The sequence below is a fragment of the Panthera leo genome, chromosome E3 (assembly GCF_018350215.1).
Source record: "Panthera leo isolate Ple1 chromosome E3, P.leo_Ple1_pat1.1, whole genome shotgun sequence".
Classification (NCBI taxonomy): domain Eukaryota; kingdom Metazoa; phylum Chordata; class Mammalia; order Carnivora; family Felidae; genus Panthera; species Panthera leo.
This window is the reverse complement of record NC_056694.1, coordinates 7,876,439-7,890,537: the sequence shown is the minus strand read 5'-3', so window position 1 is coordinate 7,890,537 and position 14,099 is coordinate 7,876,439. Positions and strand designations below refer to the sequence as shown.

The following is a 14,099-nucleotide window of genomic DNA, read 5'->3' as shown; positions in this document are numbered from 1 at the left end:
CTAATGGGGCCATTTTCAGGGGGACTTTCTGTGCCTTCTTTCAATTCTAAGTGGAGACCCCTTCCCCTCTCATAAAGTGCCCCCTCCCTGCCTGTCCCCCCATCGCTGACGCAATGAAAGGCTGCAGAGGTGAGTCACCAGTTGGGGGGAAGGGAAAGATGGGGGGACGGTGAGCTGCAGGGTCCCCAAGCCCCTGGCCTGTTTTTCTCTTCCAAAGCTTCTCAGGGAAAAGACACAGTGCTCTGTCCCCCCTCTCCTGGCTTTCCAAATCTTCAGCTTGGATCACTACTCCACCGGACCCCAGCTTCTCCTGCTACCCTCTTGGAGAGTATGAGAGATTCAGAAACAAAGACAGAGATGGATTTATACAAATAACTCAGAGCAAGCACCAGGCATACCCTCCAGGTTCCCATCTCAGCAATGCCTTTTCCAGCTCTGTCTCTCCATTTTCTTTCTTTCCTGCCACCTCCCTCCTCTACCGATTCCAGGATTCTGTCCCCAGTCCAGCTTTTTTCCAGAAACCCCTAGAGGCAGCAGGATATGAAGGGCGCATCACATCTCTGAGAGGTGGGGTGTGTGTGAATGCGCAGACCCAGGTAGGGAACTGAGACAAAGAGAGGTGGAAACAGACCCAGGGATTCAGAGTCCGTGCAGGCATGATTCAGGTTGTGGAATGACCAAGCCTATCACCCTGGGTGCCTGGCTTCCACCTTGCTGTCCCCTACTCCACCCCATGCTGACTGAAATTCTTGGGATGTCAGTGTCTGAGAAGCTCTCCTGAGCTTCTGGGCTGAGTGAAGGAAGGAAGGGGTGAAGAGTTGGGGAAGAATGGAGGAATGATCTGAAAATGGGGGGCAAGGACCCAAACTTGGGGGCTGCAGATGAGTGGCTTTACTTTACAGAAATCTAGAGATGGTGGATGTGGGGGAGGGGCGAGCAAGATCAAAGACAGAAACATCCACATAACTTCCAACATGTATCAGAAGGTATGGAAGGACCCAGGGAGATGCATAAAGACACATGCGTACACACACACACACACACACACACACACACACACACACACTATTGACACATCAAGCCAGGCTCACTTTTCAGACACCAGCAGATGCCCAGACTGGATGCACTCAAAGTCTCCCAACCACACAAGTATATGGACACTCAGAAGGATCAGAACCCCTGCACACTCATACTTCTACAAAGACATCTGGAAACAGGCAAAACACACGGCCACACAGATTGGAAGAGATTTCATATTTAAATTGGAACACTACCATGCCCATCCACTCTATCTGATTAAATACACAACTGGTCTTCCAATTCCCTTTCTCCCCACCCCTTTATGTTTCATCAATCTCTACACACACACAAACACACATGCACATATATGTACATGCACACACAGGTGCATGGGGACGTACACAAGCCCCCAGGAACACAAACTGTTTCTCTAGGTGCCTGTCTCCCTTCATCTCACACTTAGTTGTTAGCCCCATCAGCTCTCAGTCTGCCCCCCCTTGGCTCCTTCCCTCCCCCCTTCTCTCTTGGATGGTTTCCCCTCCCCCCTCCAGATGTCAGAGCCATTTCACTGATTCATCCTCCTCGGGAAGGTAACGTGACCCCCTCCCCATTCCACTGCTCTCAGTAACCAGGCTGGGAAGATAAAGGGGAGAAGAGGAGGAGAAAGGAAAGAGGGGAGCTCACAGGGTTAGGGAGTGGTCCTAGATAGTTGTGTGTGTTGGGGGATGGGGGTTAATCACAGCCTTGGGGTCTGCTGCCCCCTCCTCTCTCTGCTTTCTTTGGCATCTCTACAGTCACCTTGGTTCTCAGGGCTTTTTTTTTCCCCCTCTCCTTTAGCCTGTTCCTTCTACCTGTTCCAGATTCCTTCCTCCCTCCCTCCCTCTCCTGCTCCCATCTTCTCTCTCTTGCCTCTCTCTCTGCTCCTCCCCACCTCTTTCCCTGCAGAGCTGATGGGCTTTCTTCTGGGAAAGTCGAGCCACTGATGGAACCGAGAAGCCACTGCTGGCTATAGAGGGAAAGCACGTGAGTGTGTGTGTGTGTGTGTGTGTGTGTGTGTGTGTGTGTGTAAGAGAGAGAGAGAGAAAGAGAGAGAGAGAGAGACAGAGAGGGAGAAGGAGGGTCAGTGCTAGGAAGAGATGAGGAGGGGGTTGAGGACTGGCTCAGAAAGAGTCTCTGAGCCCTGACAGACTGCCCTGATCTCGGTTTCCAGAGTCTTAGGGCGCGGGTGTCCTGCGTGTGCCCACAGGCACCCCTGTGTCCGCAGTTCTTGTGTGTCTGGCATGTGTCATTGTCACTCCCCCCTTTCCCTGCCCACGCCCCCGCACAGCTTTCTGCCTGCACCGCAACCCCCTTCAACCTCCCTCCTCCCCTTCATTCCTGCAGTGGCTGCTCCCCTTGCCTTCCTCTCTTCTCCCCTACCCCCTCCCCATTTCCGTCCTCCCCCACCCCCACCCCCGCCCACGGCTGGTCTCCCTTCACTGGACCCGGCTCGCTGATGGATTCTCTTTGCGCAATCCGTGCGTCATCGCCCCCCCCACCCACAACCTCTAGTTGTCCAAGCCCCCAACCCCAACCCTTCTGGCAGGAGATACGGACGAGGGGTCTGGTGGTAGAGAGGGGCTGTCTCTGACGTTGCACACCCACCCCCACCCCACCGCGTTCAAACCTTCCCTTTAAGCGGTGGAGAGAGCTGGAGTTGAGTCACCCCCCCCCCAACCTGCGCAACCCCCTCCCCACCTGGTCTGCTCTCGCCCTCCAAACGTCCTTTGGGGGGGAGGCAGAGGGAGGGAAAGAAGCAGGAGGAGGGTGGGGAGAAGTGGGCTGACAAGGGGCAAGCGGGGGCGCCAACATACGCTACAGAGTGAGATGGACAGAAGGACAGACACACCTTTTTCTCCAAACACGCACCGACTGTGAACAGACAAGACAGAGGCACACACATCCTCAATCTTTCCCCTTTCTTCTGACTCGGACCCTTTCCAACGGGATTACCAAAACCGCAAGATCCACCCATCTGCCCCGGCCCAGGACTGGCACCCCGCACCGTAGATCCGCGAACAGCGCCCGCAGGCGCGCAGATCCGTCCCTCCTCTCTCGGGTTCACGCCGTCCTTGGGTGTGTTCCCTATGGACCGGACCGTGCGTGCGGTCGGGGGATGGGGAGTCCAGCCCCTTCCTCGGCTTTGGAATCTTTATCCTCCCCCTCCCCAGTATGGATCTCCTACTGATACCCAGTCAGACTCCGGGAGTGCCCCCATCCTATTCGGCTCAGCGACGCGGGCTGCCGCAGCTGCAAGTTGCTCTGTAACCCACCCTCCCGCTTTGCAGCGTCTCCGCATCCACCCTTCCATTCATTCTCCCATTCATTCATTCATCCTTTTCTCCTCGTCCCTCCTTCATTCATTCATAGCCCCCTGCCCCGCCCGCCTCGGCGATTTCATTCATTCATTCATTCATTCATTTCCCTGGTGCTAGGCTAACGCACGCCCCTCTAGCCGAGGCTCCCAGTGCGCAGGCGCAGGCCGGGAGAAGACCACATCCTCCAATCACTGGGCAGCCCCCCGCTTCGAGGCACCCGCCCGCTTCCCCATGAATGAACATTGACGTCAATGGGGCGGGGCCAGCCCACGTGACCCTGCGCTCTCCCCTTTATAAGGCGGCAGCGGCGCGGGCGCTGTCCAGCGTGCTGAAGCCGGAGCGAGCGAGTCGCCCAGAGCCGCGCGGACCCAGCTGAGCCCAACCCACTGGACGCCAGAACTCGACCGTCGCTCCTATCCCAGCCACTGCTCGGAGCCGAGGCGGACGCGTCCCGATCTTTCCCTGTCCCCACCCCGCCCCGACCCTCCTCTCCACCTCCCGCATCGTGACACCAGCTGGTAAATACTCCGCTGTCCATCCCTCAAACCCTCAGCAGCCGTGGGCGTGAGGGAGGGTTTCTCTCTCCTCCCGGATGGGGGTGTTAAAAACACAGCGGGGAGACCCCGGTAAGGGTCGCTGATAAGTGGGGGAGTCGCCGCTTTTCTCTTGCTGCTGAAGTCGCCCACGCACCATCCGGGGAGTCCTGTGGGGAGGGAGCAGAGATTTTTTTCCACCTTATCTTAGCTGCTTAGTACGTGGGCGCTGGCAGTGAGATGGCTTAGGCAAGGGGGCGAAGAGGCATTGGGGGAGCGAGGGTTGCGGGCGTTTTCCCATTTACACGACTCCAGAGATCGGCACAACATCTTCCTCCTTTGCTTCTAAACGTCCCTCCTCTGGGTAAGGTTAGGGGGATGAGGGAAGCCCTGGCTTTCCTGATTAAAGGTGGGGGAAGGGGATATAGAATCAGAGAGCGGAAAATTCTTACAGAAACCCTCTCTTTCTTTGGTCCCTTCTATTTTTCACAGTCTCCGGCAGTCCTTTGGTCATGAAATCGCTCAGGTTGCAGGCTTCCACCCTCGTCTGCTTCCTTCTACTGATCAAGGGGTTGGGAGCAGCGCCCCCGGGGCACCCTGAGGCGCAGCCACCTCCCCTCAGCTCTGAACATAAAGAGCCGGTAGCTGGGGACGCAGCACCCGGGCCGAACGATGTTAGCGCCCCAGAGGTCCGAGCCGCTCGAAATTCTGAGCCGCAGGACGAGGGAGAGCTTTTCCAGGGCGTGGATCCCCGGGCGCTGGCCGCGGTGCTGCTTCAGGCACTTGACCGCCCGGCCTCGCCCCCGGCTCCCGGCGGCTCCCAGCAGGGGCCAAAGGAAGAAGCAGCAGAAGCTCTGCTGACCGAGACCGTGCGCAGCCAGACCCACAGCCTGCCGGCGCCGGAGACCCAGGCACCTGCGGCCCCGCCTCGCCCTCAGACTCAGGAGAATGGTCCCGAGGCTGGAGACCCCTCCGAGGAGCTCGAGGCGCTAGCTTCTCTGCTCCAGGAACTGCGAGATTTCAGTCCGAGCAGCGCCAAGCGCCAGCAAGAGACAGCGGCAGCAGAAACGGAAACTCGCACGCACACTCTGACCCGAGTCAACCTGGAGAGCCCCGGGCCGGAGCGCGTGTGGCGCGCTTCCTGGGGAGAGTTCCAGGCGCGCGTTCCGGAGCGCGCGCCCCTGCCACCCCCCGCTCCCCCGCAATTCCAGGCGCGTATGCCCGAGAGCGGGTCCCTTCCTGAAGCCCACCAGTTCGGGGAAGGGGTATCCTCCCCCAAAACACATCTAGGTGAGGCATTGGCACCCCTATCCAAGGCGTACCAAAGCCTGGGCGCCCCTTTCCCCAAGGCGCGCCGTCCGGAGAGCTCACTCCTGGGCGGCTCTGAGGCTGGGGAGCGCCTTCTACAGCAAGGGCTGGCGCAGGTAGAAGCCGGGCGGCGACAGGCAGAGGCCACACGGCAGGCCGCGGCGCAGGAAGAGCGGCTGGCAGACCTCGCCTCGGACCTGCTGCTCCAATATTTGCTGCAGGGCGGGGCCCGGCAGCGCGGCCTTGGGGGTCGGGGGCTGCAGGAGAAGGAGGAGGAGCGAGAGAGCGTGAGGGAGGATGCGGAGGCGGAGCAGGAGAGACGCGGCGGGGCGGAGAGGGTGGGGGAAGAGGATGAGGAGGCGGCGGAGGCGGAGGCAGAGGCGGAGGAGGCGGAGAGGGCGCGGCAGAACGCGCTGCTGTTCGCAGAGGAGGAGGAGGACGGAGAAGCCGGAGCCGAGGACAAGCGCTCCCAGGAGGAGATGCCCGGCCACCGTCGGAAGGAGGCTGAGGGGGCAGAGGAGGGCGGGGAGGAGGAGGACGACGACGAAGAGATGGACCCTCAGACGATCGACAGCCTTATTGAGCTGTCCACCAAACTCCATCTGCCAGCGGACGACGTGGTCAGCATCATCGAAGAGGTGGAGGAGAAGCGGAAGCGGAAGAAGAACGCCCCTCCCGAGCCCGTGCCGCACCCCCGTGCCGCCCCCGCCCCCACCCACGTCCGTTCCCCGCAGCCCCCGCCTCCCGCCCCCGCCCCCGCCCGAGAGGAGCTGCCCGACTGGAACGAGGTGCTCCCGCCTTGGGATCGCGAGGAGGACGAGTTGTTTCCCCCGGGGCCCTACCACCCTTTTCCCAACTACATCCGGCCGCGGACACTGCAGCCACCGGCTGCCTCGCGCCGCCGCCACTACCACCACGCCCTGCCGCCTTCGCATCACTATCCCGGCCGGGAGGCCCAGGCGCGGCGCGCGCAGGAGGAGGCGGAGGCGGAGGAGCGCCGGATGCAGGAGCAGGAGGAGCTGGAGAATTACATCGAGCACGTGCTGCTCCGGCGCCCGTGACCTGCCCCGGTCCCGCCCCCGCGCGCCGGAGCCGCGCGCGCTGCCACCCCCCTCCGTGTTGCTCCTCTCCCCTTCTAGGTGTTTGCATGCACCCCAGCCCCATCCCTGGCCGCCGCCTGGCCCCGCCCCTACCCCCGGGTCGCCCCGCCCCCGGGCTGCGCCGGGACCTGTCAGACAGCTTCCTGGATTCGAAGCCCGAACTCCCCAAATTCATTCAAGAGGGCTCCCGGGGCCATCCCAGGCGGGCGGGTGGTTTGTGCGAATTCCCTCTCCCACCACGGCCTCTGGTCCCCACTAGTCCCTCTCGGGACGTCCCCGTCCAAAACCGGAAAAAGCTATTCCAGTTAATTGTGTGAAGAAGTGTCTGTCTCCTGCCCTTTGGGCCTCCCAGGAGCCTCTCCACCCTCTCCAGTTCGCTGTGAATTTACCTATTCTTTCCCTTCTCTGTTGTAAATACCCCTCACGGAGGAAATAGTTTTGCTAAGAAATAAAAGTGACTATTTTATTAGGACTTTGTTCTCCCTTATTCACCCGTCCCCTTGGGCCTCCGTGGTCCTCCCCAAGGGGCGGTGAGGGAAGCGCCAGCCACAAGACCCTGTTCAAAAGTGAGGGTAGTGGAACCACTTTCAACCATATTCAAGAGTAGAATATGGCCCACATCTAGTAAGAAAGCCTAAATTCCACTTCCAGCTGAGGGGTGGTGGCGGGGGGTAAAGTCATTGGTCCCCAGGGTGGGGCAGCTCCAGACCACTTTGAAGGCTCTTCTGCCCATGGTCCTCTGGCCTCTTAGGCAGTACTGGTGGCTCCCCACAGTCCCTGTTCCACCTACTCGCCTCCCTTAACTGCCCCCTAAATTCCCTGGTCCTACATACTTGGCAACAAACAGGGAGGAAGGGCCTCCAGCTACAGAAACACCTTGCTTTTAGACATTTCTCAACCCTTTGCAAAGCACACAGGGTTGGATACACTGTTGAACTCCTGACTCCTCTCTCCAAATAGAACTAAACCAGCTGAGGGGCGCCTGGGTAGCTCAGTCAGTTAAGTGTCCAACTCTGGACTTTGGCTCAGGTCACGATCTCATGGACGGTGAGATGGAGCCCCGAATCGAGCTCTGCGCTGACAGCACTTAGCCTGTTTGGGATTCTCTCTGACCCCCCTCTCTCTACCCCTCGCTCCAGCATTCTCTCAAAAGAAATAAAAACAAAAACAAAAAACAGCCGAATGAAATGTTCCACAAAGAAACCTCAGAGGTGTGAAACTACGTCCCCAGGAATGGCTCCTACCTGGCCAAGGGCAGCTCCAGAGCCGGAGACACCGTGTTCAGAAAGGCACTGAACTCACAAACCCATTTGGAATAGGGGTACCAGATAAAGTACAGGACACCCGGTTAAAATTTCATTTTGAATAAACAGCGGATGTGTTTGCATAGGACACAAACTAAAAATATTATCACTCGAATTGAACTGGTGTCCTCTATTTTTTTCTTCCTCTCTCTCTCTAACTCTGGCAAACCTAGTTCCAGGGAGGTCAAGAGGCAGTGTTCCCATCCCCTCCTGACTGATCCCAGAAGCTTTTCCTTCCTTCACAGAGCCTAAGCAGGCAAAGTCCAGAAATGCTTTTCCTTTTATTTCAGAGGAAAGGAAATAAAGTCAGCCACTTCCCACACCCCACCTCTTAGCTCCTGCCTCACCCAGAACATGGAGTGAGGGAGGGACAGTCTCTCATAAAGCCTGCCCTTCCCCCAAAGCTCACTTCCCTCAAAGTGGCAAGGTTAGAAAAAAATTAACCACGCTGTCCCTCCCCTGGCACTGGACAGAGTCCCCACTGCAGCCAAGGAGGAGGGAGGAGGAGGGCAGATGAGGGGAAAGGACTTCCCTCTCAAATACACAGGACCCCCCTCCCCGCCCCTGCCCCAGGCAGAGAAGATGCCCTGGCTGACTATGGGGCAGGGTGGAGGTAGGTTTTGGGGCAGGGAGCAGAGAAAAACCCTGAAAACCTTTTCCCTTTAACCTGACATATTTATATATTTACAGTTATAAGGGAGGGGAGTGAGTCTGGGGTAACATTAGTTCTTCAAAGGCAGGGAATGAAAGCCAAATAGCACCCCCATTTTGGTCACATTTGCCTACCTCCTAAAACCTTCATTGGGGAAAGGGGAAACAGGAGATAGAGGTGGAGGGAGGGAATGTTTGAGGGTCCTGAGCCCACAGCTCACTCTGAAAGAAGGTGAGGCAGCAGAGGAGGGACAGCTGGGTCCCATCGAGAAAAGGGGGCACTCATGCCCTGCCTCTCCACCAGCTCCCCACATCTCCACACGGCCCAGGCGGGGGCTACGCCAGACCCATCTCCTCCAGCACACTGCGAGGCGACTCATCCTCCTGAGGCAGAGACAGACAGAGGGTGACGCAGAGACACCAGGAGAGGCGGACAGGGAATGAGGCAGAGGAGGGTGGGCAAGACAACAACATCACGAGTCGGGGAAGCACAGAGAGACACGGGGAGGGGAGAGAGAAGCCAACATGAGCTCAAGGCTGGAACAGCTGGGGACCCTTCCGGGGAGCTCCCCAGTCTCCAGGGACCACCCCCCAGAGGCCAACTGTGGCGAGGAAGGAGGTCCAGGTTGAGTCCACCACCACCCAGAAAATCCCAAACCAGGAGCTTGGTGAGCAGGGGCGCAGTCTCAGTATCTGAGGGGGAAGGGTGTGAAGCTGGGACGGGGGCGGGCAGGGGAGGGAACCTGCTTTCTGAAGGCTGGGGGTGCCAGCTGGCTGGGTTCTTTTATTCAGAGTGGGGGCAGGGAGTAATCAGTTGGCATCAGGTCCCTGAGGGAAGGTGAACCAGACTGCAGAGAAATGAGTCATTAGGGTCTGAGCAGAGCACTAGTAACAGGGGTGGGTGTGTGCCAGGGCACGTGTACGTGTGTGTGTGTGTGTGTGTGTGTGTGTGTGTGTGTGTGTGTAAAGGGGAAGTCAGACCAGTGAGGTGGCAGGTTCAATTCTGCTCCTTCTCTTACTGCAGAGATGAGCCCCCATCTTTCCCCCTCCTCAGAGCCAGCTCGGGCCAGCTTGCTTGTCATTGCAGATTCCGGTGACTCATCTCCCTGCACCAAGTCTCAGCGGTGGCACAGCAGAGAGGGGGCAGGCAGTAATGGGGTGAGGGCGGGGGCGTCAGAGAGCAGGAGAACCCCCAGCCAGGCACCCTCTACCCCAACCCCCGAGTCCCCGCCACCCTTCGCTTCTGAGGAGCAGAGGCTTTTGAGTGTGTGAGTGTGTGTGTGTGTGTTAAGAAAAAATGGGGAAGGAGAAGACACCAGGGGAGTGAAGAATCATGTGCCCCTTCTCCAATTCCCTGAGCAACCCTAAATGCCTAGAGAAGGATGGGACACGGGAGATTCAGCTAGGATGGGACACCTTGGGTCTTGGGAGAAAGAGGGGGAGCGGGCCCAGCGGGCTGCCTGCCACCCATACCTCCCACCCCGGGCAGTCAGAGCTTGAGGGCAAGCTGGCCAACTGGGTGCTGTGGGGGCCAGACGCCACAGGGAGGGGGGCCCCCTTGGTGGCGGGAAGGGGGCAGCCGTGGCTGGCAGGCAAGGTGTCCAGGGCAGGGAGGGCACCCTCCACCACGGTACTTATCTTCCTCCTCACTGTCCCAGGCCCGTACCTCCTGCAGCAGGTCTGCCTGCTCGATGGCCTTCAGCACACTCTTCTTGGAGGTGTCCTGGACGTCTCCCCCCATCAGAAACTCGTCCAAGATGAAGTAGGCCTTCTCAAAGTTGAAGATGATGTCCAGCTCGCACACCTGGGAGGAGGGGGAGGGAGAAGGCAGGGTTGAGTGTCAAGGTGCATTCCCACCCCACCTGCACCCCAGCCGCCCACTTCTTTTCTTTTTTTTCCTTTTCTTTTTTAAATGTTTATTTGAGGGGGGGAGAGGCAGAGAGAGAGGGAGAGAATCTCAAGCAGGCTCCACACTCGGTGTGGACCCCCACGTGGGGCTTGATCTCACAACCAAGAGATCATGACCTGAGCTGAAATCAACAGTCAGGAGCTTAACCCACTGAGCCACACAGGCATCCTGCCCACTTCTTTTCTCATCATGGCTCCACGGTCTTCTCTTTGGGACCACTTCTCCCACCCCGGGCTCTTGCCACGCAGGTCGATGACCTCCCCAACCCATAGGCCTTAGCGTTCAGTTTGACTTTTCCTTCTTGACTGTAGTTCCTGCTGCCTTCCCCTCCAAATCTGTGACATTGTTCCCACCAGAGGCTGGCTAGTCTCCCTTCCTAGACACTATGGAGCAGAGGAGGAGACTCTGAATCACAGGTAGAAAGACTTGAGTTCTAAGCAAGGCTCTGCCCCTAGGCAGCTAGATGCACATGTCACTTCATTTCTCTGAGCCTCAATTTTCTCATCTGAAAATGCAGATAACAACACCTACTCGCAGGATAGAATAAGGAGCAGACACGAGAGCCTGAAAGCCCTTTGTAAACCATTAAGTGGAATACAAATTATGGAGTCATTACTATTCTCCATCTAAGATCTGAGCTGTCAATGTCCAGGCTATATCCCAGATCAGTTAATTCAGAACTGCTGGGGGTGGGACCCAGGCATCACTAATCAACAACAACAACAACAACAACAACAACAACAACAACAACAAACCTCTCCAGGAAATTCCAATGCAAAGTCAAGGTCAGGAGCCCCTGATAAAATCTGAACTTGGTTTCTGTCCTTATGGGAGAGGTCCGAGCTGAGCTCCACTTGATTAAGTGGCAGATTCTGATCTGCCCCCCCTGGGCCCAGGGGCCGATTAAGGGATATGGCTAATAGGCTTAAGGCTTAAAATGGGAAATTAATTACTGTTCTCACTGCTCCAATTTCACCTCGCCCAAATCTTCTAGGCAGAGCCTGGAAGGGTCCCAGGGTTTGGTAGAAGAGGGGACTGCTGGGTACGAAAAGGTGGGTGGGGACACTTACGCTGCCGAAGTATTTGTCCAGGAGCTCCACATATCGGTGGATCAGCTCCAGCGTGATGAGCTCATTGTCTTGGCCCTCGATGGCGCAGCAGAAGTAGAGGCTGGCATATCTGTGGACAGGGGCACATGCGGGGTAGCTGGAGGGGCTGCTGGGCCTGCTTCCGGATCCAGGCTTTCTGCACTCAAACCTCCCATTTGACCTCATTTCCAGCTCAGGGTCTATGTCCCTACTGGACACAGGCAGGGTGACCCCAGGGTATGCAAATAGTAACTCACTCTGCCTCGAGGTGGCTCTCACAAGCACAGGCAAAGACAGGCACGCAACTCTTTCCCTCTCACCCTCTGACCTGTTCAGTTTGACTCAGCAAAATCCTGAGTGAACTAATCCACCTGCTCAAAGAAGGAACTGGACAGGGTGTGGGTGTGTGTGTTGCGAAAGGTGGTGCAGGACCTAGGACTGTTGAATGAGGCTGCGAGGGACGTGTGCAATGGACAAGAATAGGGCCTTTGCGACAGAGGTGAAGTAGGTGTCAGGTTGAGCAGTACAAGTGGGGAACAAGAAGGTCTTCAAGGGAAGTTCAGAGAGTAAAGGAAGAAGCTGGAATTCATCACTGCCCTCCGGATGCCCTTAGTTTCCAATCCTCCCTGACCCGAAGGGATGCCTTATTTCTCGGCCATCCGAACCCACTGCCAGGCCCCAATCAAGCAGGGTCCAGACCGGTCTGAAAGCCGGTGGTGAGTCACCTCTTATAGACGACTTTGAGATCCCTCCACTCCAGGAAGCTGCACATCTTGGGCTTGCGAGCCAGAACCACCTGCATAAGCTCCCGAACCATTTTCTTTCGCTCCTTGTCCGATGTGGCCAGGTACCATTTTTGCAGCCGCAGCTTCCCCTGCCGGCTGAACAGCAGCATGAATCGCATCTAGGGAGAGGGGGCAGAGCTGAGGGTCAGAGATTTGGTTCTCTGAGTCTGTTTACTCCAGAAACACAGCCACAAATGCATCCATCACATCCACACACATCTAACTCTTCTCTATTCATGGCCCCGGTTGCTTCGAAAATCAGCCCTTGCCATCAACTCTGGGTATTCCCGCCAGCAGGTGCCCTTCCTTCTGGAACATGTCAGAGTTTCTGAGTCTGTCATTTGGGCTCAAACCCTGGCTCTAGTAGTTGAGTCATTTGCCTTGGGCAATTATTTCATGTCTCTGGCCCTCAGTTTCCTGGTCTGTAAGATGGATGTAATAAAAGTATCTTCCTGTTTGGAGGGATTAAATGAGTTGATATATGCAACTGTGCCTGTCACGTGGTAAGCACTGTAACACATTAAGAGTCAGTATTATTATTCCTTCACCTTCTGTTTCATACTTTTGTCTTCCACAGGTCATTAAAATGCCTAATAGAGTGACAAACAGCCCATAGCTGAAGTCAAAGAGAGGTCTGCTTTCTTCCATGGTCCTTCTGTCCACCACCACGCTGAAATGGGGTATTTTGTCTCTAGAAAAGCTACCTCAATTCTCCACCTCATCCTGGACATACATTCTTGCTGATGTCCCCAGTGCACTGCCTTCAATTGCCAGTCATATGCCCAGAGGCATTGGGACCCCCAAATTCCACCCTCCTCTCTCCTCAGCCATCCAGGCATCTGGCCACTGACAGTCCTCTCTTTTTTTTCCTTTTAGGGTGACTCCTGTTAGGCACCGACACCTCTCCAGACACCAGGTGACAATTTCCCTTTCAGTTCCTCAGTTAGGACCCTGCCATTCAGGGTGGTTCCTGAAGCTTTGTGCAACACAGTGCAGGCTGAGTTGAGCCGGGAGGAGGGCAGAGCCCTCACTACCCTGTGCACCTTCAGTTTCCCAGTTCCAGGGGGTCCAGTCTATATATCCTGGAGTTATCGCCTTGTCCCTCCAGTGCTCCTCTCCCTGGGCATTACCAGGGCTGGAATCCGTGGGTGTTTGAAACAATACTAGTTTAGGGTTTTGGGCGGTGGGGAAGGGAAAACACTGCTAGCGTGGTGGGAGGGCAGCAGAGGGGCGCAAGGGAGCCCTGCGCGTCTGAGATTGGGGGGCGGGGAAGCGGGAAGCCAGCAGGAAGACGGAAGGCCTGGGCTCCGGAAAGAGAATGGGATGGGGGGCGGAGAGCCAAGAACACGGGAGCCGGGGATCCGAAGCCTGGGTCCGGGAGAGCAAGACCTCGAGCCCACTTGGCTTTCCCACCTCACCCCAGCCTGTAGGCGAGCTGGGAGATAAAGCGAGGCAGGACGTCCACTCCTCGGACCCGGAAACTGTCCCCTCCCACACACGGCTCTCCCCGCGGGCCGCCGCTCCTCTGGGCTGCTCGGGAACAGAGGGTCTTGGTGACCCGCCAACCCCGCCGCCTCCCTCCGCCGGCAGGCCCCCGCGCCCCTCTTCCTCCTGCGACTTCCCTGCGGCAGTGGTCGGGAGGTCCCCTTGGACCGCCACCCGCGACGTCCCCATGACTCGGGACGGTCCCGCCGCCCCTAGTCACCCCCCTCTTGCCCCACAAATGCGCCCCTCCCCGCCCCTTCTCCCTAAAGCCATTTCCAGCTGCTCTTCCTTCCGAGGCCGGCTCGCCCACCCGCTCAGGTAAGTGCGGCCTGTGAGGACCGGAGGAAGAGAGGGCGGCCCGCACAGAGGGCGGCCCCCAAGGACCCCCGCAGGTGCAACCCACGCCCCTCGGTTCCCCCTCCCCTCCCTCTCCGCACAGCCTACCATCCTGCAGCCTCCGGCTCGGCGCGTCCCTCTTCGGCCACCGTACGCGCCAGCTCCACTCCCTTTCTTATCCTTTCTCCTCCTTCCCTCCCTCTAGCCTGAAGCCCCGCCCCGT

At 57.6% G+C, this 14,099-nt stretch overlaps 2 protein-coding genes across 2 annotated transcripts; one reads left to right on the top strand and one right to left on the bottom strand.

The window, feature by feature from the left end:
• The first annotated feature begins 4,422 nt into the window (after nucleotides 1-4,422).
• VGF (VGF nerve growth factor inducible) lies at nucleotides 4,423-7,067 on the top strand. Its single transcript, XM_042922299.1, has one exon. It carries the CDS (start codon nucleotides 4,423-4,425, stop codon nucleotides 6,277-6,279), a length of 1,857 nt encoding a protein of 618 aa, XP_042778233.1. The 3' UTR covers nucleotides 6,280-7,067.
• A 634-nt stretch (nucleotides 7,068-7,701) lies between these two features.
• Nucleotides 7,702-14,099, bottom strand: AP1S1 (adaptor related protein complex 1 subunit sigma 1). The gene is made up of 5 exons (XM_042921607.1): nucleotides 13,985-14,099; nucleotides 11,996-12,174; nucleotides 11,253-11,361; nucleotides 9,940-10,077; nucleotides 7,702-8,657 (listed from the first exon to the last, which is right to left on the bottom strand). Exons 1-5 carry the CDS (start codon nucleotides 13,985-13,987, stop codon nucleotides 8,610-8,612), a joined length of 477 nt encoding a protein of 158 aa, XP_042777541.1. The 5' UTR covers nucleotides 13,988-14,099; the 3' UTR covers nucleotides 7,702-8,609.